At 39.5% G+C, this 26,677-nt stretch overlaps 1 protein-coding gene across 1 annotated transcript in view; it reads left to right on the top strand.

Moving 5' to 3' along the window:
* ca10a (carbonic anhydrase Xa) overlaps window positions 1-26,677 on the top strand; it is a gene marked incomplete at its 3' end in the record, with an annotated part of 353,940 nt that overhangs the window by 311,746 nt on the left and 15,517 nt on the right. Inside the window, exons 5-6 of the mRNA XM_079260972.1 lie at window positions 13,050-13,145; window positions 25,776-25,848. Coding sequence (XP_079117098.1) covers window positions 13,050-13,145; window positions 25,776-25,848 — 169 coding nt within the window. The remainder of the gene's footprint in view (window positions 1-13,049; window positions 13,146-25,775; window positions 25,849-26,677) is intronic.

The raw sequence follows: 26,677 nt of genomic DNA, 5'->3' as shown, positions 1-26,677 counted from the left end.
AAGTGTGTTATTATAGTGGTTAAATGTAAAAAGTAAATGAAAAAAAAGCTTCAAAGTTGCACCGAGTTGAGGAACGTGCCGCATGTCGGGACGCAGCCTGCTTCAGTTTCTAGTCTCCAAAGAGGACTTTCTGACTTGCTAAAACAGATGCAATTTTCAGATGTGAAAATGTTCATGAGGAATATCAGAAACATTCTGTGTGGTGTTTTACATCTGAACATGGATTCAAGCAGAGGTTCCAGTCCTGGCCTGTGCTCCAGTTTCATGCCAGTGGTATTTTTTACCCACTTTGTTCACTTTCCTCGTTCTTTGCACTGTAAGTTAAACCTATAAAATCTAAAATAAAATAAATTAAAAAAAAAACAACTAATTAATTATTTATCTTTTAAAAAGAAATGTGCAGTGCTCACCACTGCTAACCATAAACCAAGCAGAATATGTTCACTGTGCAATAAAATAAGATTTTGAACAGTTACCTGGTATTTAAAGTTCTGTCTGTGAAACCATCAGAATTCACTTCATTTATTTGCTACATTAACTCAACCATCTGGTATGGAGTGTGGTGGAAAATAGTATGATCTTCATATCCTATTCATATGTCACCTGTGCAGGCTCAGGTCCAAGAATGTCCGAAAACTTTGATGACTATGAAAATCCGAAACCGAGCCGCCTTTACCAGGAAAATCAAAACAATGGCACAGAGTTGTTACATGTTTAACTGTTCGTCAAAGAGAAACCAGTTACTTAAACGGGGAATTAGTTGCCATCAATTTCCCATGAAGAAACACCAGCAGCCAGCCTGGATTCATGCACTTAGGTTCGCAAACTGGAAGGCAGCACACTGGCACCAGTTATGCAGTCCTCATCTTGTCTGTGGTTGCCTTCTAATGACTCCAAAAACATTGGGGAAAACATTGGGGAAATGTTGAAAATGAGGGGAATGTTGACAGACAGTGGCCTGATTACAAGCTGCAGTGAGTCTGATTATGAAATGAAATGAAATTAAATTAATCTGAATTGAACTGATTTGCAATGGACTGGCGAGCTGTCCAGGGTGTACCCTGCCTTTCACTCAAAGACTGCTGGGATAGGCTCCAGCTTCCCCGAGACTCTTCATCGGATTAAGCGGTTAGGATGATGAATGAATGAATGAATGAATGAATGTAAGCTCGAGCACTCACCATGTTCACTGCTGGTTCAGCCATTAGGGATATTTTAGATGGGATCTTGGTCATGTTTGAATTATCATTGGTAATCTCTAATATTTCTCTTTTCTTCAAATCCGCTTCTATATGAAATATTTCACCAGAATTTTAAAAAAACAATCTGCATTCAAAGAGAAAGCACAATGCCAATAAGTTATGAGCATGCATGAGTGATGAATACAAAAATCCTAAAAAAGGGTCTGTATGACTCAGCACTTAACTTCAAGACAAACTGTTTGTATTGATTTGTTCCATGTGAAGTGACATTTCAGTTTATGTTAAGTAAAGTGAATAGTCTCCCACCAGAGATCCAGAAGATGTATTCCACATAGATGCAACTGATTCTTCACTTTTTTTTTCCACTTCTGCACACTAACTGGGACTCCTGAGGAAGGAAAGGAACAGGACACCAGTATCAGAATCATTCCTGCATTAGAAACGCACGTGAAAGCAGAGGTGGATAGTCTGACATGAGCAGATGTTTCATGGTCTTAATCAAACAGACGTGTCTGTTTCTGCAACCTTTTCACCATCAAGTCTTGTTAGAAGGTGTTTTTCCAGCTCATTTGGGTTGTCAAAGGTTTTCATAATCATCGGGAACCATGCGACATTGTAAATGAGCCGTCACGGGATGGTCGTGAAAGTTGTCTTAGAGACGACACCCGAGCATTTACCTTACACACACACACACACACAGATACAGGCACTCTGGCATTTTGCATTTTGGATGAATGAAACAATTAGCTTTCTTGGCTTTGATTGTTCAACAAACTCATGGGTCATCCGCGCCGCTGCATTCCGCCGCCACCATCACATGAAGAACCAATTTGTGTGGCAACACAATAATTGCAGTCTTGACAGGCAAATTTATTATAATTAATGATAATCATTTATTCTCCCTCAGCGTGAGAGAGCTGATATTGTTATCACAATAAAACAAGTGTTTACTGCGTCCTTGGGGGGGATGGAGAGAGCTGGAATCCAAAGCTGAAAGGACAGCCCATCCCCCCCCCCCCCCCCCCCCCCCCACCCCCACACACACACACATTTACAGACTTTACGAATGCTCCCTCAGAGGCGTCGTTTCTCTTTTTTAATCTCAGCCCTGCCTTCACTCCATGATTCGCCCCTTTTGACTGAACATCGGATTTCTGGAGTTGTTCTGAGGCGGAGCAGAGAGGCTGTGGAAGGTTTGCAGGTAAAGTGTGATGTCACCTGCAGAACGAGGCGGGAAAAGGTTACGCTGACAGCAGAGAAGTCTGCATGGGATGATATTCACCATGTGTGAAGCTGCTGCTGCTTGTTATTCCAAGTTAACAGCTACCAGAAGAGGACGGTGATAGAAGCACATCAACCCTATAGAAGTTAACTTTGGTTCAGAATGGAGACCAAACGCTGATGTCTGCTGTTGTTGGAGAGTTCATGTTTTCATTGAATCACGGAAAAATCTATTTACTCTATTTTCTTATTTGTTCAATCTTTCAATCTGGAAAGACATTAAGACAAGTAACATTTTACTGATTTTGGTTTAATCAGGGTAATGATCAGATTCTGGTTCTGATAGAGGTTTTCCATCCTGCTTCTGGTTTGGAGGGTGGTTTATCTTCCTTGATTTGTTTTAAACAGATTAGAACTGTGTGACATCCCCAATAGGTTTCTTAGGAGCTCAATTGTAGCTCATTGTGAAAATACAAATACAAAATAATAAATAAATAGATGAAAATGTAAAGCTAAGTCACACTGTTAACCTGCTAAAAACCATGGTGGTGCTACGCCCCCCAAGTTGTCATAAATGTAAACCTGACCTATTAAACCTAAAATGTTTTTTGTACCAGGCTGTAAACATGTTTATGTCTGCTGTAAACATGTTTATTTCATCTGTGAAGTTGATCTTTTTAACATGGGAGTCTTTGGGGATTTGCAGCCCCTAGTGGATGAAGAGAGAACTACAGTTCTCGACACTTATGCATAGGCTTCACTTTTTTTTTCTCTTATTCTTTCTTTGTTACCTGTTTATTCAACAAATAAAGATATAAAATGAAGGAGAAATTGTTTTTTTCTTCACCTGCTTTGATGTCCATGTTTCTTCCGCCATGACCTTTGACCCATCTAGTGACCATTGATGCTCACTACTTTTCAAGATAATTTTTGGATAATTTTGAGTGCACTACTTTTTTTGCTGTGCGCCTTCGGACACCCCTAGAAAATGTAATGAGCATTAGGACACTGTGAATGTTCGTACGCAGCTTGAGTTTATGTGATTTCATAAGCAGAAGAATGCAGAATTTCACTGTTTTCATTTGAATAATGCAAAATGATGCATTTGTGGTCTTTTTTTCAGTGTAAAGTATTCAGGTTCCCTTCAGCAGTAGCCATGCTGGCTATGATCACAGATTTTTAGGATGTTCCAGTCTCCTTTCCCACATTTGCCTCACTTGACAACTGTAACTGAGGGAAGCAGCTACCAGAAAACAGCGTCCCCATCAGCCCACCCACTCCGCCACCCAGCCATTCTCTGAGCCACATTTGTGACTTCAAGGTCTGATATGATGTTTCATAATCAAAAATGGAGGAAAATTCTTGCTCTCCGACTTGCTCTCGCCTCCATTTGCTGATTGAGTAGTGGCTGAGCATGTCCTTGAAATGTGAACAAAGAGAGAAATATTTCAACTTTTTAAAGCTGAACATCCTTCTGAAATGGCAGCCTGTGGGAGGAGTGGAGGGTGAGGAAACCAGTGTGTGTGTGTGTGTGTGTTTGAGTAGTTCTGCTCCCCTGAAGCAGCTTCACAGTCTAATCTGAAAATGAAACACCTCTCTCGTTGTGCTAAAATATTCCAAATATTATTTCTCCACTAGACTGACTCACGTTTTTACAAACATACTCATCTCCTTTTCCTCTGATATGAGAAAGGAAAGAAACAAATCTTCAGGTTGGAGAAAAACACTTTTTTTCTATCTGCCATTAATACAGGTAAATCTATTCAATGCAATTCAATTCAATTCAATCCAACTTTATTTGTACAGCATCAAATCACGGCAATGCCATCTCAAGACACTTTACATACAGAGAAGAAAACATAATGAAAGCCAATTCATAATAGCCTTTATATGGAAACCAACAGATTGAGTATCTGATCTAAAAAATCTGAAATATGAAAGACTTGTATGCTAATCTGATCATTTTTACCATTTAAACAGCACAGAATGTCATGGTTATCCCGTCTGAATGAAGGACCAGTTTTCCAGAATGTTTTCGCCCATTAACTTCATCATTTCTGCCAAGTGTTTTCTGAAGAGTGCCATAAGTTTTCAAATTGATTTCCTTCCTTGAGTTGGAGCCACTTTTCTGTGTTTATTTCAGTCCACTGCCGGGACTTGAAACAGGTGATCCATCACTGGAAAGGATTCATCTCTTTTATGCTTTTGTCAATGTTATATTAAAGAGAGACCACAGAGGCATTCTGATGAAAATATGTGCTGATCTTGCATTCAAGGACACCTTGAAGTTTGACACAACACACTGAAGCTCCTCAGTTTCATCCTTTTTTAAGCAGATTTCATGATGACAAAAAGCAGCTGTTACCTTCAGGACATCATGCTTAATGTTTTCACTGCAGTCTCTGGAAGACGATGCTGGACATGAGCGTTAACCTGCTACCATTCAAGGATGACATTCAGAGTGTAAACTCATTGAATTTGGATTACGCCCAATAAATTCCACAAAAGTATCCCAACAGACTGAAGGAGACTCTGCCGGTTGCTAAAGAAAGGTTCCAGCTATATTTAATTCAAATCTTGTCAAGTGTCTCCAAAGGATTCGCCACAGGCAGCTGTTCCAAACGTTATAAAGCCCCATCAATCACAGAAACCCATCTCGCACTTCTTCTTTCAAACACAGTCACACACATGGAAAATCGCATTGAGATAATACAGCCCAGCAGATTACAGTCAGAGAGACGACGCTGCGGGGGTTTCACTCTGTTTTATTTTTCTCATCCTCTAATTATCATTAATCACTATTAAATGGCACATTTCACCCACATCTGCACTGTGGCGTATTAATTTCTGAGGAAGTTGGATTAATATCAGATCAGAACATGAGTGTGTGGCTTGTTCTGGTAGAAGCACACACACGCTCAGTAAAGTGGCGATTAGCATCAGTTACTGGTGTAGTACATGTGCTATTTGTACAGCTGATGGCTAGAAGGACACTCATTTCTGCTTCTTTCATAGCGCCAGTGTGAAAACACAAATCAACAATCAGTGTGTGATTGGTGTGTGTGGCAGCAGGCCATGTTCGTTTGTTAGTTTTATGGATCTCCAGTTAATCTAAGGGAGGATGAAGAGGAGGGTGGAAGCTGAGATGGACGGCGGTAGTTTCAGCCCAACGTCTTTAAACAGTGCTGAACACCTCTCCTCTGCTATCGACTTGCTGTCTTCATATTTCCCCACTCCCAGAGGCTGGGCCGGCCATCACGCCATCAAGAGGTTGTCAGAGAGGTCTGACCAGCCCGTTAGAAGCGAAACATGGCACCAGGTTTGGTGCTGTCCCAAGCCCCTCCTGCTGATCAGGAAGGTTTAACCAACTGGAGCATGAAAGCCTTCCCACTGCCAAGGTAACCCCCAACGCCCCCTTATCACAGCAGGGGTTAAAGGAGGCGTTGGGACCCCATGCTGGGTCATGTAATCTGCTCCTGTATGAGCAGCCAACCACACGGCGCCAAAGTGCAGCAAGACCACAAAGGTGTTTTAGCAATTGGCCCTTTCGTCCACACGAAACAGCCTCCATGAAACCGATCAGGTGTGAAACCAGGTGCCGAGGTGGATCAGTTTGAAACCTCTACCATCTGCATCCCATCAGGACTGGTAACAACACGGCTGGAGGATATGATGTCAATGTGACAAACACAACAGCAGTAAAGACGCCGGTGAGCCACCGTGTCGTGCTGCTCCAGACCGTCCAGGCTTGTTTACAGCTTTTACAACAGAGTTGTGCTACTGTGGAGAACAGCCTCCATCAGATGTTACATTAATGTTATATGAGTTTTCCGCAACATGCAGTGAGCCTTTACTAAATGTCTTCTTCTAGCTTTGGAGTGTTACTCTGTTGTCATCATAGCACCCCCTACAGCCTTGTAGCGTGTACTGCAGTGGTTTCAGGGGATCCTGAAGCTTTTCTTGTAGTTCCAGCGCTGTATAGAGATAGTATAAGACTCTGTTTACACCACAATATTTCCACCCAAAATGCAAAACTTTTTCCTTTGTTTATTTGGAAAAAATGCTTCACACAACAGCCAAATGAAAATCGTGTCCATTCAGACGAGAAGGCTAATACTGGAGGACCAGAAACCATAGCAGTGCCCACGCCAGGCCTCTCGCAGGCAAACATACCCAAGATGCGTTACACAACAACTGCAGTGTTAATCTGGCACGTCTAAACTGATGACATGAATATTCTACCAGTTGCAGGTTTAAAAGACCAAATAGATGAAAAAGATGAAGCAACACAAACCGGACATGGAGGTCCAACACTAATGTTGTGCTTTTCGTGGGTTAAACGGATCCAAGTGCGAGATGATGTGAAAGCTGTCATCGTTCTCTGGATGCTGTTACCATGGAAACGTGATGCCAGAACAGGGTCTGTGTTTTTATGTGCAAAGAACTGAAGAACTGACCTGATTATTTCACATTTAACCAGAAACTCTGTCTGTGGCGGAGCGGGGTCGTACACGAGACGAGGTCTGTGCCTTTAAATGCTAAATGTTTGTATTTTCATACTTTCTCACTCAATCAGCTGTTCATCAGAAGCGCCTCTGCTCAAATGATCTTCACACGGTTTGTTTGTATACTTTTAAAGTTTAAAAGTAAGATTTGTTTGTATGTATGAATGCCAGTATACATGTTAGTGGTGAAGAATAAGGCTTAGTTGGCACATCGCACAGGCAACTAAAGCATTCAGGCTGGCCTAAAACAACAAAACAAACCCTCTCAGGGTGAATCTGGATCTGTCTCTGGAACGAAGCAGCTGTAGCTCTAAACCTCTCTCAGATCATAGAACAATGTGTGAACATTGTGTCTGCAAAGGTCAGCTCTGATAAGTGAAGCCGAACAGCGTTAGAGAAGTTTTAGGACACATAGTTCAGGAGTTTTCTCCAACATGGCCTTTTTCATAGTTTGCTCATCTGTTTTCAACTTACCCTAATTGGGGAACTTCAGGATTTAAGTCATCACTTTCAGCTCCTGTTCACCTGCTGTACATGGTCTGAGACTTTTTGTTCTCCACTCTTTTCAAGTACTCAATGCACATTGAGATATGCCATTTTTATGCTAAAATCTTCGTTTTCTTTGCTGTTTTTTAGATATACATCTAAAAAAAACTGGAACAAAGGGTGTCTTTGTGACAGACTGCAAGTAACAAAAGCATAACAATCCAATTTAAAGTGGTTATGTTATGCTGTTTTGACACAACACTGGTTTATGCCTTGAGTTTGGAGTCTTTTTATGCCCAAATGCTTCATATATTAGTCTTAAAAGGCTTACAAATAAACCAAAAAAAACAACAACAATAATTTAAACATAATCAGGCAGAAGGGCTGAATAAGTAAAAGTGCAGCTGAATGTGGAAAGGAAACCTTTGAAAGGCCTTCAGAAATCCAGAAGCATTGCTCAAAAGCACTTTAAAAGATAACAAGACAGTCTGGCTGCTTGGAAGCAACATATTCTATTCTACAGTCATTTAGCAGATGCTTTTTATCCAAAGCGACTTACATACACGCTAATACCACGATAGGCACATTGGCTGGCAACTTAGGGTTCAGTGTCTTGCCCAAGGACACTTTTGGCACATAGGGGAAGCCTAGAATCAAACTCAAGCCGACTGCTCTTCCTCCTGAGCTACAGCCACCCTATGAAGAAGAACTGAAGGCTGGATGAAGACTTTTAACAGAACTGTAAACCCAACCAACACCCGCTGACATCTAGCATTTGTATTCAGTGGAAAACGGTAAAATCAGCATTAAATCCCGGTTAAATGGTCTCTACAGCAGCTGGGGATATTTACATGTACTGTCCTCAGCTCCTTCCAGCAGTTTCCTCCCTGTTCTGTGACTTGTTTGGGACTAATGTCCCCTAAAGTCCCATCTATTCATCTTCAATCTGGGGTTGAAAGTACTGAAAAAAAGAAAAACATATCTAAAGCAGTATTTAATTAATGATATTTTCGTCCTAAAATATGGATCATGGTTGTAAAGCCGCTCATCTCTCCAGCCATGACTGCCACGTCCCATCCTGCAGACTCGCTCTGCATCCGCTCAGCAGACATCAGGGAGACGGCGTTACTGCTGTTGGTGAATAGAGCGTACCTGTTAAATGTGCAGGGGGTGTTGGTGCATTCAGCAGTTACTGCGAGTCCTTGCTCGAACCGAGGAACACTGTGATAAATGATGCCGAGCTGGCCAACATGCAGCAGCAGCTTCTCTCTGCTGCTCTTTCTTCAACTATTTCTGTATCTAATTACAGCCTCTATTTTCTCCCTCTTCTGCTTCATCACCCTCTTTTCTTTCCTCTCCATTTGGCAGACATTCTCACTTTATTATGGCCCACGCTGGCCTTTTTTTATTGCCCACCAGCAGCAAACTTTTGTGCAATTTGTCACTGACGGGAAAGCGCGTGAATACTTTTGGCCGCCTCCAACGCTATCACCTAAAAATCTAATCAGATCAGCGTTCAGCCCTAATCACTTCCTCACTCCCCCTGATTGCATTTATAGACGTTCTGTTGCTCTGCTCCCCCCCCCCCCCCCCCCCGGTTGAGCATTTCATAATTACTCTCTGCTTACATTTGTTTATTTATATCCGCCTGTACAGTACCTGCCAAGATCTTAGCTAGTGAGGGAGGATGAGAAGATTATGGAGGTGAGAAGAGGGAGGCTGGGAGCCTTTGGGAGAAATGTGAAAATCATTACCAGCCCTTTGTACTTGAAATATTCATAGCAGCTCGTTTTGTATGTTATCATTAGAATATTGTGCTGGTGCAGCCTAAGGGCAATGAATATGAATCCTCAGGTTAGACATTTGCCGGATTTTAGTAATAAAGAGAATTTTCCTTCAGCTAGTGAAGCGTCTCATTGATTTACAATCAGATAGTTTTCATCTTGTCTGATTTTCTGAAGGCATAAATGGCTGCCACTGGATGCTAGCTTTGCTGCACGCCAGCATATGAACACAACTTCACCACAGAGAACATCACTAGATGAATTATGATGAATTCTTATGAGATTAGAGACGAATGGGTTAGTCAAGTAGAGTCCATGTCCTCGCTTCTGTCTGATGTAGGAGCATGACTCGTGTCAACATCCAACCTGTCGTCGGCTGACTGAGGTGTGCTCAGTTGTTGCTGTTGAGCCTACAGCTTTAATGAGTGTTCAGAAAACAATCTGGTGAGTTTCCCAGTCACACATGAGACACTGTGAAATCCAGCCAATCTGATGGATTTTCTGTTTGATGCTGGAACTTTGCAGAGAGGTTGGGAAGCAGTGCAACACGAGTAAGGCGAAGCGAGTTTGTCTGTACAGCACCTTTCATGGACAAGACAATTCAAAGTTCTTTACATGCAACATTAAAAGCATAAAAGACAACACAAATAGCAAAATCACAATAAAATCATTAAATATATTAAAATGAGTAAAACCAGATTAATTAAAGGTTGCTGTGCAGATGTCATGCTGAGGCACATGAGAATAGAAATGTTTTTAATCGTGTCGACATCTGGTTAGAGTTTCATCTCACCAGCAGTTTGTTCCACTTGGTTCCAGCATAAATACTGCTGCTCCATGTTTAGTCTGGTCTCTGGTCCGGACTCTGGTCTGGACTTTGGTCCGGACTCTGGTCTGGACTTTGGTCCGGACTCTGGTCTGGACTCTGGTCTAGACTTTGGTCTGGGCTCTAGTCTGGACTTTGGTCCGGACTCTGGTCTGGACTCTGGTCTAGACTTTGGTCTGGGCTCTAGTCTGGACTCTGGTCTGGATTCTGGTCTGGACTTTGGTCTGGGCTCTAGTCTGGACTCTGGTCTGGACTCTAGTCTGGTCTGGACTCTGGTCTGGATTCTTGTCTGGTCTGGACTCTGGTCTGGACTCTAGTCTGGACTCTGGTCAGGACTCTGGTCTGGACTTTGGTCTGGGCTCTAGTCTGGACTCTGGTCTGGACTCTGGTCTGGATTCTGGTCTGGATTCTGGTCTGGATTCTTGTCTGGTCTGGACTCTGGTCTGGACTCTAGTCTGGACTCTGATCAGGACTCTGGTCTGGACTCTGGTCTGGATTCTGGTCTGGATTCTTGTCTGGTCTGGACTCTGGTCTAGACTCTGGTCTGGACTCTAGTCTGGTCTGGACTTTGGTCTGGACTCTGGTCAGGACTCTGGTCTGGACTTTGGTCTGGGCTCTAGTCTGGACTCTGGTCTGGATTCTTGTCTGGTCTGGACTCTGGTCTGGATTCTTGTCTGGTCTGGACTCTGGTCTGGACTTTGGTCTGGGCTCTAGTCTGGACTCTGGTCTGGATTCTTGTCTTGTCTGGACTCTGGTCTGGATTCTGGTCTGGATTCTTGTCTGGTCTGGACTCTGGTCTGGACTCTAGTCCGGACTCTGGTCTGGACTCTGGTCTGGACTTTGTTCTGGACTCTGGTCCGGTGTCTGGTCTGGACTCTGGTCTGGACTCTGGTCTGGACTTTGTTCTGGACTCTGGTCCGGTGTCTGGTCTGGACTCTGGTCTGGTGTCTGGTTTGGACTCTAATCTGGATTCTAATCTGGATTCTGGTCTGGACTCTGGTCTGGACTAGTTGACCAGAGTCTTTGGATCGAGGAGCTCTGATTGGTTTATATTCTCTGAACATATCACAGGTGTATTCTGGTCCAGAGCCATTCTGGGATTTGGAAACATCAGCAGGGTTTTAAAATCTACCCTGTGACTGACTGGAAACCAGTATAAACTGGAAACCAGAGTAAAGATTTTAAAACTGGTGTGACGTGTTCAGACCGCTTAGTTTTATTTAAAGCTCCAGCAGCAGCATCTGGATGAGCTGCAGATGTTTAATGCTCTTTTCAGGAAGTCCTGTTAAAAGACCAGTACAGTAATCCAGTCTGCTGGAGATGAATGCATGGAGGAGTTTCTACTGGTCTTACTGGGAGACTAAACTTTTAATCCTGTTGATGTTTCTCAGCTGGTAAAAAGCTGTCTTAGTGACGACTTCTATGTGGTTGCTGAAAGCCAGATCTGAGTCTATCAACACTCCAAGGTTACAGACTTGATCGGTAGTTTTGAGAGCTCGAGGGTCCAGATGTTTCCCAACGAAGACCCTCTTCTCTTTGCCACCAAACAGGGACATGAAATGGGAGCCAGTTCCACAGAGAACTGTTTATCTTTGACTCAACAACCTGAAGTTTGAGTTCCTGACCAGCTTAAAGCAGCAAAATTTAAATCCACAGCTACAGGGGCCTTTATCAATGCAGATGTAATTTTATTTACAGAAGACTTTTCAGACAAATGAAACTCAAAGTGCTCAAAACAAAGCAACCATCCACCCACCCAGCAGTCTTTGTGCGGAAGGCAGGGTACCCCCTGGATGGCTGGCCAGTCCACCGCAGGTCACAAAGCAACCAGGTCCAGATGTATAAATACAAACAAACACAATAAAGAGCACATGATGGGGAATAATGATAGATTTTACAGCACTTTTCACGGCATCCAAAGTGCGTTGCATTGACTCCATGATTCATTCACAGGTGGTGATGCTAAGCTACATGTGCAGCCACAGCTGCCCACTGACGGCAGCCAATGAACGCCAGCGGCTGCTACGACCTTCACCGAAACGTTCTCTCACATTCATACACCTGCAGTGCAACACTTGTAGACAAGGACGGTGACGTCCACCTGTCATCAACAGACTGACTGGACTAGGATTCAAACCGCCAACCTTCTGGTCGCCAGACAACCTGCTCTACCTCCTGCCTCAGAAAGCAGCCTCTCCAAGCATGGAAGACAAATAAAAAGTCAAAATATTCTTTTTTTTTTTTTTTTTTATCATAAATGTAACATCTTCAGCTCATTTGTTCTACTGTAATCTCATTTTCCTCCATCTTCCTCTCTGCTCATCAACTCACCAATAAAGACCGGCTGTGTTAGATACACTGTCCTAATAAACCCTACATGTGCCAGATGGATTCGTCCTTGCAGGCTCTTAACTGGTCATTAATGCGCTCTTTGTCAGAACAGACTTTAAAACCACACACTTCTTTTCAGTGGTCTTCCCTTTTATGAGGTGGAAATGGAGCAGTCGTTCCTGCCCACATCCACATGGTTAAAAGGCAGGAATATCGAACAGCTGGCGAGGACAAGGCGTCTGTGTCGGTGAAACATTACCCGCTCGCTGGGAGACGCTTTAGCAGCTCTACCCTCAGCCTGAGAGAGAAGGCTGGCCTTGGATCAGATGATAGAATCCATGGCTCTTTATACCCCTTTTATCACTTCCATTCACATCTACACCCAGAATAAAAATGTTCCCAACATCAGCGCCTTCCATTACGCCGGCTGTGTGAGGGAATCCATGGAAGATATTTGATCCTGTATTGATTTTCTCTTTTAACTCGTCTGACACGTTGTAGCCAGGAGGTAGGATTTATCTATACAAGGGAGTCATGATATGAGAGGCCGCTGGAGGTTGTTAAGATCCAAGCTTTTTTATTTTGTACTCCCAGTTCCCTTCAAACAAGTTCATAATGTTTCAATTATCAGTTTAAAAAATCATATTGTTTGTTTTCTTTTGGTAATTTCTGTCCCTCTTCTCTGTTTTTTAAGGTTCAACTGATTCACTACAATCACGAGCTGTATACAAATTACACAGAAGCTGCTAAAAGCCCCAATGGACTGGTCATAGTGTCCATATTCATGAAGGTAAGTCAATGCTTGCATTTTAAGTATGTCTTATCAAAATAAAAGCAGTATTAGTAACATTTTAACAAAGTAAAACTGTGATTTGCAGGAGTTTCCAGTGAATGGTGTTTTAGCCGTTATTAAGGTTCCACATTGAGGAGGATGGAGATACCAAACATTTTGCATTTTGGAGCAGATATTTTGGTTCCATCTGTGTTGCTAACGCTCTCCTCATCAGAACATGAAAGCATTGGGTGGTAGTTTGAGCCATTTCTGAGGATGATTGTCACCCAGAAAGTCTTCCCTACACTCATTTAGCAGATGCTTTTCTCCAAAGCCACTTAACATCTGAGAGTGAGAACATCACAAGCAAGACAGTAGCCTCTTTATGTAGTGATTTCATCACACAGCATCGTTTTGGGTGTTTACAGCTTATTCAGAGCTGAGTTGACGAGTAGAGGAGGTAAGCTAAGTGACAGAGATATTTCATTTTGCTGTTGTTTGCTCTCAAGCATAGCAGTTTTACTTCTCTTTAATCATTTGTAAAAGGATGTCTCCTCCTCCGTCCATACACAGCGCGTCATCTTTACTGGAAATGAACTGGTCATGTGATCCTTTACATCACATCTGGTGGTGTGTAAATGTGGGTTTCCATCACAGTTTTGTGGTGTACTTTTATATGGACATATATATATGTATATATATATATATATATATATATATATATATATATATATATATATATATATATATATATATATATATATATATATATATACATATATATATATATATATATATATATATATATATATATATATATATACATATATATATATATATATACATATATATATATATATATATATATATATATATATATATATATATATATATATATATATATATATATATATATATAAAATGAATTAAGTGTTTCCATTGGCAGCTTCTCATTGCGATATTTAGGTTTTGCTTAATTCTAGTGGTGATAGATGCTGCGTATGTCTGATAAGCGAGGTTGTTTTCACCCACAGAAAATGAATTTCACCATGAAACTTCATTTCCCAGAGAGGTAATCCTGTAGAACTGCTTTCCATGGCAGGTTTCTTTTTGCATCTAAGTGAATTTGCACAAGAACTTGACCTGGTTTTAACTGGTGTTTAATCACTACAAGACAGCTGCAGCGTACTGTATGCTGGTGGAACATGCAGTGCAAGTAGAGCAGGACTTAACATCGTGTTCAGTACAGGAAAAACTCAATTAAAGGCTGACCAAGTGTCCCTCAAGTGGAACAACAACTATTTTTCCATTTCACTTTATTCCCTGCGAGGTTGTAAAACATTCTGAGACAATGGCTTTAAAGCATTAACCCTTCAGACACAGTTTGCCTTTTCTTTCTTTTTTTTTTTTTTTTTACTTTGTCCAATGAGAACACCCGATGAGGCGTCGTGTCTGATGGAAACATTGACACAGCAGTGACTTGGAGTATGATGGTAAGGCTGGTGGTGAGAAACACAGCAGTCATTTTCCTTTCAGCAAGAAGAGGAAGAAAAAGCCTGTTTGACAGCAGACATGTTGACTTGTACTGAAAGCAGAGTGTCACTTCATTAAAATGGGTGAATACTGTGAAGGAGGGTCACTGAAATGGAAATCAGCCTTCATTCCCTGGATTTCAACCTGTCAGAATATTTTGACCTACAAGACTGACAAAGTGAAAATTGAGGGTTATCCAACATGTTGTCTTTCAGGGCGTCTCATAGGACTCGCCATCCACTCTGGTTTATTTCCAACCAGAGATTATTAACCCTGTAAAGCCCATGCTGAGACATTTTGCATCATTTTATGGGAAAACTCGATGTAAATCTAGACTTCTGCCCCCTAATGGAGCATTTTGACACACCGCATGCTCAGAAATGGTAAATGTCCCAAAAGAAGTTGTTTAACGTTTTTTGTACATTTTGTTAAAGGTCCAAATAAAGGCCTTGATTAAAAAGATAGACTTTTCTTGTGATATTTTCATGGGTCAGGCCTCAAAAGATTATTAATTTATCACTTTATTTTGATTTAAGTCTTACCCTTAACATTCGACATTATTGATCCCCTTCAACAACAAAACCCTGTAAACATCAATATTTGCACCAGAACACATTTTCAGTCCGGTTTTGTTGACATGAGGGTCTGAACTTTTCCTGTTTTTTTTTTTTTTTCTTTTCTTTCTGTTTATATTTTTTTCAGCTCTAATGAGGACTAATCAGATTTAAACTCCTCTGATTGAATTATTTATTGATTTACATGGCTCCCCACTATCATGTTGTTGTTTGAAATATTTTTCTATCTGTTGCTTTGCAACCAGTTTTTTTTACGTTTGTAAAGAAGAGAAGTTAAAAAAAATATTTTACACAATGAGTTTTGGGGAAATCATGAGAATACATGAAGTAATATTTTATATATTTTACCATTTTTAATTTCTTTTATTTTAGCAAGATATAGTACCAAGGCAAAAATTGCATCATAAGTAACATCTTCATCTTCATCTTCTTCAACATAAGTAATAAGTAACATAAGTATCATAATAACAGAAAAAGACAGAAAAGAAACAATTAAAACAAGCCTTCAGGGTTATCTGCACTACTTTTGTTTTTTCCTCTGGATGTTACATAAACAGAACTTATATTTAATTGTAATTATGTCACAAGAGATATCACTTTATATATAAATATACACATATGTATATGTGTATATAATGTATATATATATATATATATATATATATATATATATATATATATATATATATATATATATATATATATATATATATATATATAAATTTGTAATTCATGTATTATTTTGTATTTATTTCTTTGTCATGCTTGTCATTAGCTTTCACACTCCGGAATAACACTGATCAAACTTAAATCAAACTTAAAATTGATTTTTAATTTTATTGAAAACAGAAAAAAAAAAAAAACAACTGCATTATACATTCCCTCTGCGGATTCCTAAGCTTCTTTTCCTCCTAATTTCATTTTATTATTGAACATCAGTAAACAGAAATTAAACATGATACAAAGTTCAGGCACACATTAATAAAGGTGATGATACATAAACATTATGCGGAATTGTGGAAAATAATACAGACACTTCCACTAGTCACTTCCACTACATTCAATAGTTTAGAGACAGACAACTGAAACTCACCTTTAAAGGATTGTTATATATTTTAGTTACTTTCTTTCATCATAAAAAGATGAATTTCCTTAACTATTTCTGAGTATTTTAAACATTTATTTTGAAAAAAGGAAACGTGGAGTGAAGCGTACAACTACACATCAGTAAACGTCCAGACACTGACAAGTTCAACTTCAAGTTCTTCCAGCAGAGTAAAATTAACCCCGGAAAAGGAAACAGACATACTTCTGACGTAGCAAATGGTTGGATATGAATCAGAGAAGTTGTCATCGATTGCTATGATGATGTACAACATGCAGTGATAAATCAAGCTTCATCAGACTCTCTCGCCCGGCCTTGTCGGGCAAACAGAGCAAACATTCACCAACCACATTCATCAGACTGAACCTGGAAATGCAAATAACCAAGAAGTTTAGCTGCTTGCTAAATCTCCGTCTGAGAGCAGGATTTATTTTAAAGCACAGGGATTTCATGTCCTCTGTTTGCTCATCATCTGAATGTGGATTTGCTCCAGTCCCACTAACACTGGAAAAATACAACTTGATGAAAATCATGTGTTATCACATCATTATTTTAAAATGTCTGCACAAAGTATTTTATAAACATTAAATGGGAGAATTATCCTCCAATGCAAACAGACCTACAGCAATGTCTTTATCAGGTTTTAACCTCACTGAGTAAGTCACCTAATTTTAGTAACGGTGGTACCATCCTGTTATTGCCAATAACACGATGGTGTTTACAACCTATTGCAACCTTATGAATCAATCATGGATTGAAAATTAAAGCTACTTAGTTATGTTTAATAATGGACATTGTGTAAGAATTAATTCCATCCAACGGTGAAATTATGTATTGCATTCAAACAGATAATGTGTCCAACCAATTCACCAAACAGTTGGCACCAAGTATCACCACACTTATGCTGTCGGTAAAATGATGCAAACAGAGGATAAAGTAAAACTATATAAAGACATTAGAAGGTAAACAAAGGACAATTAAGTAAACATAATAATATAAAAAAAAACATGTTTGGTCTCAAGTTAATGACTCCATCCTGAGTTCCTCTAACAGCTCCAAAATGCTGGATAAGACAAATGTTTTGATGACTGTTTCCTTGTTCATGCCAAAAATATTCACGAGGATGAAAAACACGTTCTCTGTGTCTCCTCGCTTTGTTTTGATGTCTTTTTCTTGCAACAATAACCACAACCATGTTAACAATCAATGCACACAGACTGTTTGAATATCCTTTTGAAATGTGTTAAATAAAGACAGTTTCTATCAGCAACATTGATATCAGGTTTCATAGATCCCATTGCAGGTGCTGAATTACTATATTTACATTTACTCCTCTCAACACATGCAGAATAGCAGGTCAACGCCTCAGATTGCATATTCATTGTGGCAGACGAACTAACTGAATATAGATATGCTGTTTTGCATCTTTGAAATGATGCAACCCTCAGTGCACCATTAGTAAATCATTTTCTTTTTCTTCTTTTGTCTTGTTTTTTGCATATACAGTGAGTTTACACACATTTTAGTACACTTACACCTTTAGCCTTAGTTGGGACATTAGTATCACTGTTTAAGAAAACCCTTCATAGTACAGTTAAAAGCACAATATTCTGGACTAGTTCAATCATCTTATTGCACTATAAAGCCCGTTTAGACATTACATATGATCTGACAGAGGTCATACATTCTCTCAATGTAATTACTGGTCATTAATATGGTCATTGTCATTTTGTCATTGCCTGAATGAATTAATGTCCGATCGCACAGTCTCCAGAGTCAATCATCTCTTTCACTTCCATATTTCACAAAATGACAAATGTGTACTACCTTTCATGCATTTAGATAGATAGATAGATAGATAGATAGATAGATAGATAGATAGATAGATAGATAGAGTTCATCTGAATTCTGGAAATGATTGTATTTTATAATCATTTCTACTTCTAGCCCACCCCTTACATGCTCCCTCTTATGTATATATTCTTAATAAGCAACTCCAAAACTCCCAATTTCCCAACAATTAACAATCAAATTATCCCGGAAAGCAAAACAATGGGCTTCTTGGGTTTTTGTCTGCGCTGAGCACCACTGTAAGGCTGATGGAAGTGCTCTTGTCTCTTCGTTGTTTTGAGACATCTCCATGCTGAACGAGAGGCTCAGAGATCAGAGAATCTGCCGACATCTTCGCCACCGTGCGCACTGAGGCTGAAAAGTTCAGCTGCTAACTGCTAATGAGCTCCCCAATGTCAATGGGCCCATCAGTCAGTCTTGAAGAGACAGAGGAAATGATGACCTAGGTCAACCCTCCTCGACTTGCCCCCTCCAGGAGAGTGTGTAGGAGGAGGATATAAGAGCTGAGCAGAGCTTTGGAAGTGGAGTTCTGCAGGTGTGGTTGTTGCGTGACAGCCTGAGGAAATGACCCTGGAACAGCAAAGTGCAGCTCTGCACCTCTGTGTTCCAGCGTTTTCAGTAAAAAGTAGGTTTGATAGATCATAGATACTGAATGCGAGTGCAGGAAATGCAGGATGACACTGTTATTGTAGTCTGCTTCCTGTATTTGGTCCAATTGAAACGGGTCAATACCTGTGTTTGTAGGCGGACCAAGTCCACTTCTTTGGTCTGAATCAGAATTTGTTTGGTGCATTCACATTTTCCCAAACAAAGTGGACTTTCCGAGCAAACAGACTCTGATTAGAATAAAAAAAGACTGATGTGGATGTGCTCTAAAACACAAAATGAAGTCATCAGTTCATAACTAGGACCTGAATGACTGAGAATCCCCACCAACTAAACCCATTTCACTGTAATCTTAGTAGAACCAAATTATTTGACATATATTATACAAAACTAGGGGTGTGACTTTTACACATTAATTACAATAAATTAATTACAGAAAAAACAAACTTTCAAAATTAGGACTTTTAATTGCAGGTTTGTTAGTGCTCCATCCACTGATCTTTCCAGACTTCTGCTAAAAACGTAGCTCTTTGGCGCTATATTTAGCACATTTTCAGACCCGTCTAGTGACTTTAATTTAAGGAAAAATGACTGTCAGCAATATCTACAAATCTAGCATCTTGTGCTGGTGATATTGGAGCCCTTTGGTGAGTAACTTGAAAGCAGGTATCATTTATTCTGGATAAAAAACATTTAGAAGTTAAAAATACTGTAACAACTTGTGGACTGGAGCTGTTAGTTAAATGAATGAAAATGACTTTTTAATTTTAGGTCTGATTAGTTTTGGCCAGGGATATTTTCTATTTTTTTCCACTGTTTTAAATAGAACCTAAATTAACAGAGGCTGAGTTCACAATATTAATGTCTGTTTCTATTGTTTGGTTTAGCAATCCACCAAAATTTCCTTTATTGGTGCAAATGCTGTTATGTAATTAAAATGTGATTAATTGATATGAATTAATTTCAAAGCCTGTAATTTATTAGAATTTTTTTTTTTTTTAATCGGTCCCACCCCTGAATTATACATATTAGTCCTGGAGAAAACATTTTTATTTATTCATATTTTGTCATGAATAGTTTTACCTGATATACCACTGGAATGCTCCATCCATCTTCTTATTAATGGCCATTTCAAATAGAAAAATCTGCTCCACTTCTCAAACTAAGGTTCCCTATGAGCCTCCTGGGATTGTTATGTAAAACAAGAAGAGACTTTCACTCCCAGAATGCTGTTAATGAAATACATAATCACACTGTAAGCTCATTTTATTATTGTTCTATTCCACTCCAGTTTATTTATAAAGCAACTATTAGCATAAAAAGTTATGTCGGGGTACATTAAAGAGAGACTGACTAAGTTCATTTAAAATCCAATCAGATACAATCCAATTCAGTGTACCAGTAGTTATATTCCAATTTTTCATAATCCAGCCATTAAGGCAATCAGGATAATCCATGTAAGTCTCAGAGGGGGGGTTACAGAAAGAGTCTTGCAGTATCAGCAACATACCACCTCAACTTTGCTCCACATTCATCTGTGACTTCATCAGCAGTAAGACGAGAAAAATGTTTATTTTCTTCTTTAACGGAAAAAGTGGATGTGTACCAAGATGTAGGAGAAGCTGTGGTACCACTGGGAAAGGGTAGGGGGCGGTGTTGCACAATATGCTCAGGAGGGACTGCCGGAAATTACAGAGAAGAAGAAGAACTTTACAAGTAGAAGAAAAACTTCACAAGTACACACTCAGAGCCCTGGTGGTCGCCACAATCCTCCTGAATAGGAAAACAAGATATCAGTTGAACGTCACCGTCTGGAAGAAGCCGTACCAGACCAAAATTCTCAGGAAAAAATGTCCGCCTCAGTGAATCACAATACACCTCGTTTCAATCAGATTTCGTCCCCGTTCATGAGCAAATGTATGTTTAAGGGTTGATAATCCCAATTCACAGTATCCCCAAAGCATCAGCATGCTTGTTTTCTGTCAATACATAAAAAACACACACACACATACACATACCTAATTTATTTTCTTATTTTATTTCATTATTCATTGTTTTCTTCTCCATTCATTCTTGGATCGTTCTGCCATTTGATTTAATTAGTCTTGTCTTTGTCTTTTGTCATTCATCTTTTGTTGTGTCTTGTGGAAAAAAAGGAAAAAGAAGTGGATGCTACGATGCATTTTTATGGCCTGTTTCTCCACCCCTGTCTGAGACTGTGAATCATTTACTGTTCTCCTGCTTGAAAACCTTCTTTTTAAATCAACATTGTTTCATAAACTTCCATCTAAATCCAGTTTTATCAATGCCCACATCGGAAAGTAACCAGAGATGTGCCATTAAAAGAAATCTTGCTCCAACACTTGCTGCCCACTCATACACCCACCCAATTCCACTCCGTCTTTCTTTTCCTAAGTGTTTCTCCACTCCCTCTGTGTTAACCATGTATCGCAGTCTCTTTCTTTACAGAGCAGTTAAGTGGTAATTAGCCAAATCTCTCCCAGACTAGAAGCTCATTTTTCTCACTTTGCAGTGACTCGTGCCTTTAAAGGCCTTGTCAGGTTTTCAGACTCATTACTGAGACTCAGAATGCCACGAACAGAGTCACAAGGGAGGACGGCATCCGGCCACATGGGCAGAAACGAGACTGGGACACGGTTTTACAGTCTGAGCACGACTTTCTTACTCAATATCCATAAATATCTGAACGTCTTGTTGCCAGATGGACAACCAGCCATATGGTGTAAAGTCTATTCTTCTCTCACACCTAATGTGGAGAAGACCCAGAATAACCGAATCCCCCTCAGCGAGCTTCTTTAGAAATAATGAGACGGAGAGCAGGAAACCAGCGAGCAGCACGAGCCGCTGAGACTAAGTCATTTCATGGCAGTGAAGGAGGAGGGGCGGGGGGCGAGCACATATCTTTTGAATCACTTCGCTCAAAGACATGTCAACAGTTGGCGCTGAGGAGTTCACCAAGCATGGTCGAGTGATGGTGAAGGGGGGGACAGAGAGGGTAGTAGGTATGGGTTTGGCATGAAGCGCAGGGTTCTTCCTTCAGCTATTAGCGAACATGTTCAAGTCAGCAGATTCTCCTTTCTTATCAGGTTTAACTGAACATTTTACTTTATCATGCTAAGTTTAGAAATAAAACAGGTCTACGGATTTTCATGGATGCTTAGGAAATATGTTGTGGATTATTGTACAATATGAAGGAATGATTCTGTCTGCTTGTTAATCCTACAGATGGATTGGATGGGAAACTAGGATTAATCACTGACTTGTTACTGCATTAAAAATCTTTAAAATAATAAATAAATATATTTTATTTTTCCATTTAGTAAATTACATTTTTGTTTTCTACCCGGTCTCTTTGCTCATCCATTTGCTTATATTGAACGTCTGTTACATTTGGCTTGATGGTGGATTGACTTTGGCATTAAGGAGTATTAAGGAACAGCACAGGAAGCTGCGCTCCACGTGTGTTACGAGGTGGAAGTTACAGCTGATGACCACGGTTGCCAACGCCTTACTAAAAAAAAGCAGCTATTGGCTGTCCTAAAACTAGCTAAATGATGTCATCATCTAATTAGCATAACCAAACCGGTACATGTCGTTGTAATGGACGGTGCCACGCTCGTAGTTTACACTCTTCACTAATAGACATTAATATTTGACGGTCAGACTTGATCGGCCAGTTACAGCTTTGCACATTTGATTTTGACTGTGATGTGTAAATGAGTTATTGGTTGTTAGAAGTAGTAGGTTCGCTCCAGAATGTCCTTTTTAACCACATGGTGGGACAAACAAAAAAAAACTCAGAAAAACTCTTTTAACCTGATAAATCTGATAAATTATGTTTAATATTTCACATTACTATAATTTATTTTCAGTCTTTTCAGCTCCTCTAGTCAGGATGTGATGTTCCAGTCTGGCTAATTGTCCTGTTTTGTACTCTAATGGACACTTTACAGACAGCAACCTGAAAGAAATGTGTACAAAATTAATAATTAACTACCACTTGGTAATTGGTTCCCATTACTAACTTGTACTTTTTAAAACCAGAAAAACTCATAATAAACAACATCTTCAATAATCAAGTTAATCTTCAAGCAGTCACCAGTCAGTATGCCCCAATCTGCTCCATCTATGTTCCACCATCACATTTTTTTTTGACCAGTTAGCCACATAACTACTGGAGTCTTCGACAGCCTTCATATCCCAAGGCTCTGCAAAGTTTCTTGGCAGAAATTTCATCTGGATGCTTCAAATCTACTCTGGCTAAAGGCTACACAGTAAAGTCTTACAACTGGTTTAAGCTACATGTTCAGCACAACAGCCTGGTTGTCGTGTAACATGAATTCACTTTCGGTTTTAAACGACACACTGGAAATACATACACAGATATACTGGGGGCCATGCAAACACATCACTGTACACCAATAGGCTGATTTTAGAATAAACCTGAAGAAAGTTAGAAAGTTAATCTATCTATCTAACTATCTATCTATCTATCTATCTATCTATCTATCTATCTATCTATCTATCTATCTACCTAACTATCTATCTATCTATCTATCTATCTATCTATCCGTCTATCTATCTATCTATCTATCTATCTATCTATCTATCTATCTATCTATCTATCTATCTATCCGTCTATCTATCTATCTATCTATCTATCTATCTATCTATCTATCTATCTATCTATCTATCTATCTATCTATCTATCTATCTATCTATCTAAATGCATGAAAGGTAGCTATCTATCTGTTATTAAAGATAAAGCACAATAAAAACAGGATAATTTAAATAAAAAAGACAATGTAATCTGTAATCTAAAATCCTTTGTGTCAGTGTAGCAAACAGTGTAAGGTTGCATAAAATTACCTGCCAGATCATTTCAGTGTTTCTTGTTAAGTAAGGTGGCAGATGTGGGAATAAACGATAACTTTATCTGGTTTGAGTTAAACTATTAAGACTAAGTTCGGCTTTATCTATGTCTATCTAATAACTTGGTACGTTTATGTCAAAGCCCATATATGCTTAATGCAGAAGACAGATATGCAGGCAGTTCCATCCATATCTGGTGCCGGTTTTTCACATAAAATTGATCATCTATAAGGGACTCAGCTACCCATCACAGAAAACGGACCAATACCACCGGAAATCAGAGGGGAGTGTTAAGTGATGTTACTTAAGAAGAAGAAGGGCGTGTAAGAAGAAGGAGAAGACTTTGTGGTTTAATTCTTCTTCTCATGTTTGTGGAAGTTTGTAAACAACTTTAACGTGGTGCATTGCTGTTACCAACCTGCACAAAACATGGAAGTGAACTCTGAACTCAGCACTGCCCCTTAGTGGATTGCTTCACAAATATGACAGTGTCAAAAAGCACATGGAAGTATGATAGGGAGATGTGTGTCAACGTTTGAAATGGATATCCACATTTATGTATTTAAGGGAGCAGAAATAGGCCTTAAGAAATCATGCACCACTGCCCACACAACCTGTTGTGGGCGGGATTTGGTTCTTACACAGTACAGCCACCAGAGGGCAGTGCAGAGATCAGGGCTTACTTCAAAGTTCCCACATGAGAGGAAATCACGAAAATGCAAAATTCTCAGAGACAAAAAAAAAAAAAAGCAGCAGCAGAGTACATGATGACTGGCTGTGAGGCCATTAAATGCATCACGGCTTCTTGTTCTTTGTTCTTTTCACACATGACCATATTGTGCAACACTGCCCCCTACTGTTTCTGGTGAAACTATTCCTTTTGCTATATCTTGGTACACATCTGCAAGCTCCCTAAATATAGAACAAAATACAACATAAGAACACAGCAGTCAAGAGGCTTGTATGTATTTAAATGCTTTTGTAACATAGGACGTAAATTAAGCTTGTGTAACTGCTTGTGAAGAGAACGGTGTGGGAACATCTGATGAACTCATTTTCAGCGTCATAAATTCTCACAAATAGTCTTTTTTATTCTGAACTGTTATTACTGTATTTTTCATGTGTCACTTATTTGCTTTGGTCCCGATGTATAAACACCTTTACACAACAAATCTGTTGTCACAGCAACAGATTGTGATAAACAGAAAAAAACAATGAGAGAAAAATGTCTGGAGAGAGCTGTGGAGTGGAAGCGCCACTCAGGAGATGAAACGAACCGGGTGGGCAGAGACTTATCAGCATCTTACTTTCATTTCATGATCCAAAATTTTCACAGTGACACAATTTACACAGCAGCAAGAAAATGAGTTCACATAAAGCTTTATCAAAACTCGAAACTAAATAAGAAATGGATGATAAACATACACAAACACCCAGAATTAGACTATCAAGTCCGGCTCAAGTTCTGCTGTTTTCCAAGCAGAAGTGAAAACACTTAGATATGCTGAGATTCATGCATGTTTCTCTGCCTATATCATCATTTGGGCTGACATATTTGGAGTCTGAATATGGAATAAATGTTTTTGCATCTGCGGGAAAACAGACACATGTTTTTATAAAACGGAACATGCAGCAGAGTCGTCCTGTCACATTCATCTCTGAGTGAATTAAACCTTTTTTCTCGACATTATAGAATCCTATCAGGACAGAAACACAATGCATTTGCTATTTACAAAGATGGATTGTGTTGTGGCTTCAAAGCAGTGTGTGTCTGAGAGTTGTTTTTCACGCTTTCTTGAAAACAGTGGGAGCTTTTGTTTTTCCAGAAGGCAAAGCAGCAGCAGAAGATGTTGGAGGAGCTTTTAACAGTGAAAAATACATCAGCGGGTTTCAACGTTTCACTGGCATTAAAGATAATAGATTAAAAAAAAAAACACATTGGCATTATCCTTAAGAGTACCTGAGTAGATTAAATCCTGAGCAGATTAAATTTAGTTTAATTTTAGCTGGACTCCCAATTTTCATGATGTGACCATTTAACCCCGCGCCCCCCCTCTCCCCCGTCCCTCTTTCTCTTTAATGCAGATTGCTGAAACATCAAACTCATTCCTGAATCGAATGCTGAACAGAGACACCATCACGAGAATAACGTATAAAAGTAAGTGGCTATGCACGTGTATCTGAATGTGTGTGTTAAAATCTACATTTGCTAAAGTGTAAAACATCTTTTATTGTTTTTTTTTGTTTGTTTTTTTTAAGCTGCTTGTTGGTTTTCAGTCTGAATGAAGCATTTAGCTAAAGTCACTAATGTTGAAGGTGTTATTATCTTATTAGCTAATTAGCTCAAACAATGACACGTTTAGTACATCAGAAATGTTTCTGCATAGCTGGTTACAGAAAGGTTAAACTGCATTCATTTTAGATTCCAGCAAGGCTGAGATTAATTCTCAAATAAATGTTGTGACGCTGTTTAAAATGTAAATAAAAACAGAATAGAGCCATATCTTGTTGCCAGTACAAGAGTCTGGGACATTTTATCATCTGATGGAAAATATGAATCTGATGCAGCAACACGTCTGGAAAAAGTTCAAACAGGAGCAACAAAAAGCTGGAAAAGTAACTAGAACAAATCAGAGGAGGAACATTTGACAACTAATCAGGAACAGGTCAGTAACATGACTGGGTATAAAATGAGCATTTCAGAGAGGCAGAGTCTCTCAGATGGAAAGACGGACAGACATTCACCAGTCTGAGACAAACTGGGTTTAAAAACTGTTTTTGAGTTTCTTATAAAAATGTTCCTCAGACTTTAAAGATCCACCATCTACAGTGTAGAATATCATCAGAAGATGCAGAGAATCTGAAGAAATCTCTGTGCACATGGGACAAAGTTTGACACTGGTGATCTTTTGCATTAAAGGCAGACAGAATTTTCTACTGGAAACCAAGACATGGACTCAGGAAGACTTCCAGAAATCCTGAAACCA

This window comes from Telmatherina bonti (genome assembly GCF_933228915.1).
Source record: "Telmatherina bonti genome assembly, chromosome: 21".
In the NCBI taxonomy this organism is placed as follows: Eukaryota; Metazoa; Chordata; class Actinopteri; order Atheriniformes; family Telmatherinidae; genus Telmatherina; species Telmatherina bonti.
The sequence above is the reverse complement of the archived record's forward strand: the minus strand, read 5'-3'. Positions and strand labels throughout refer to the sequence as shown.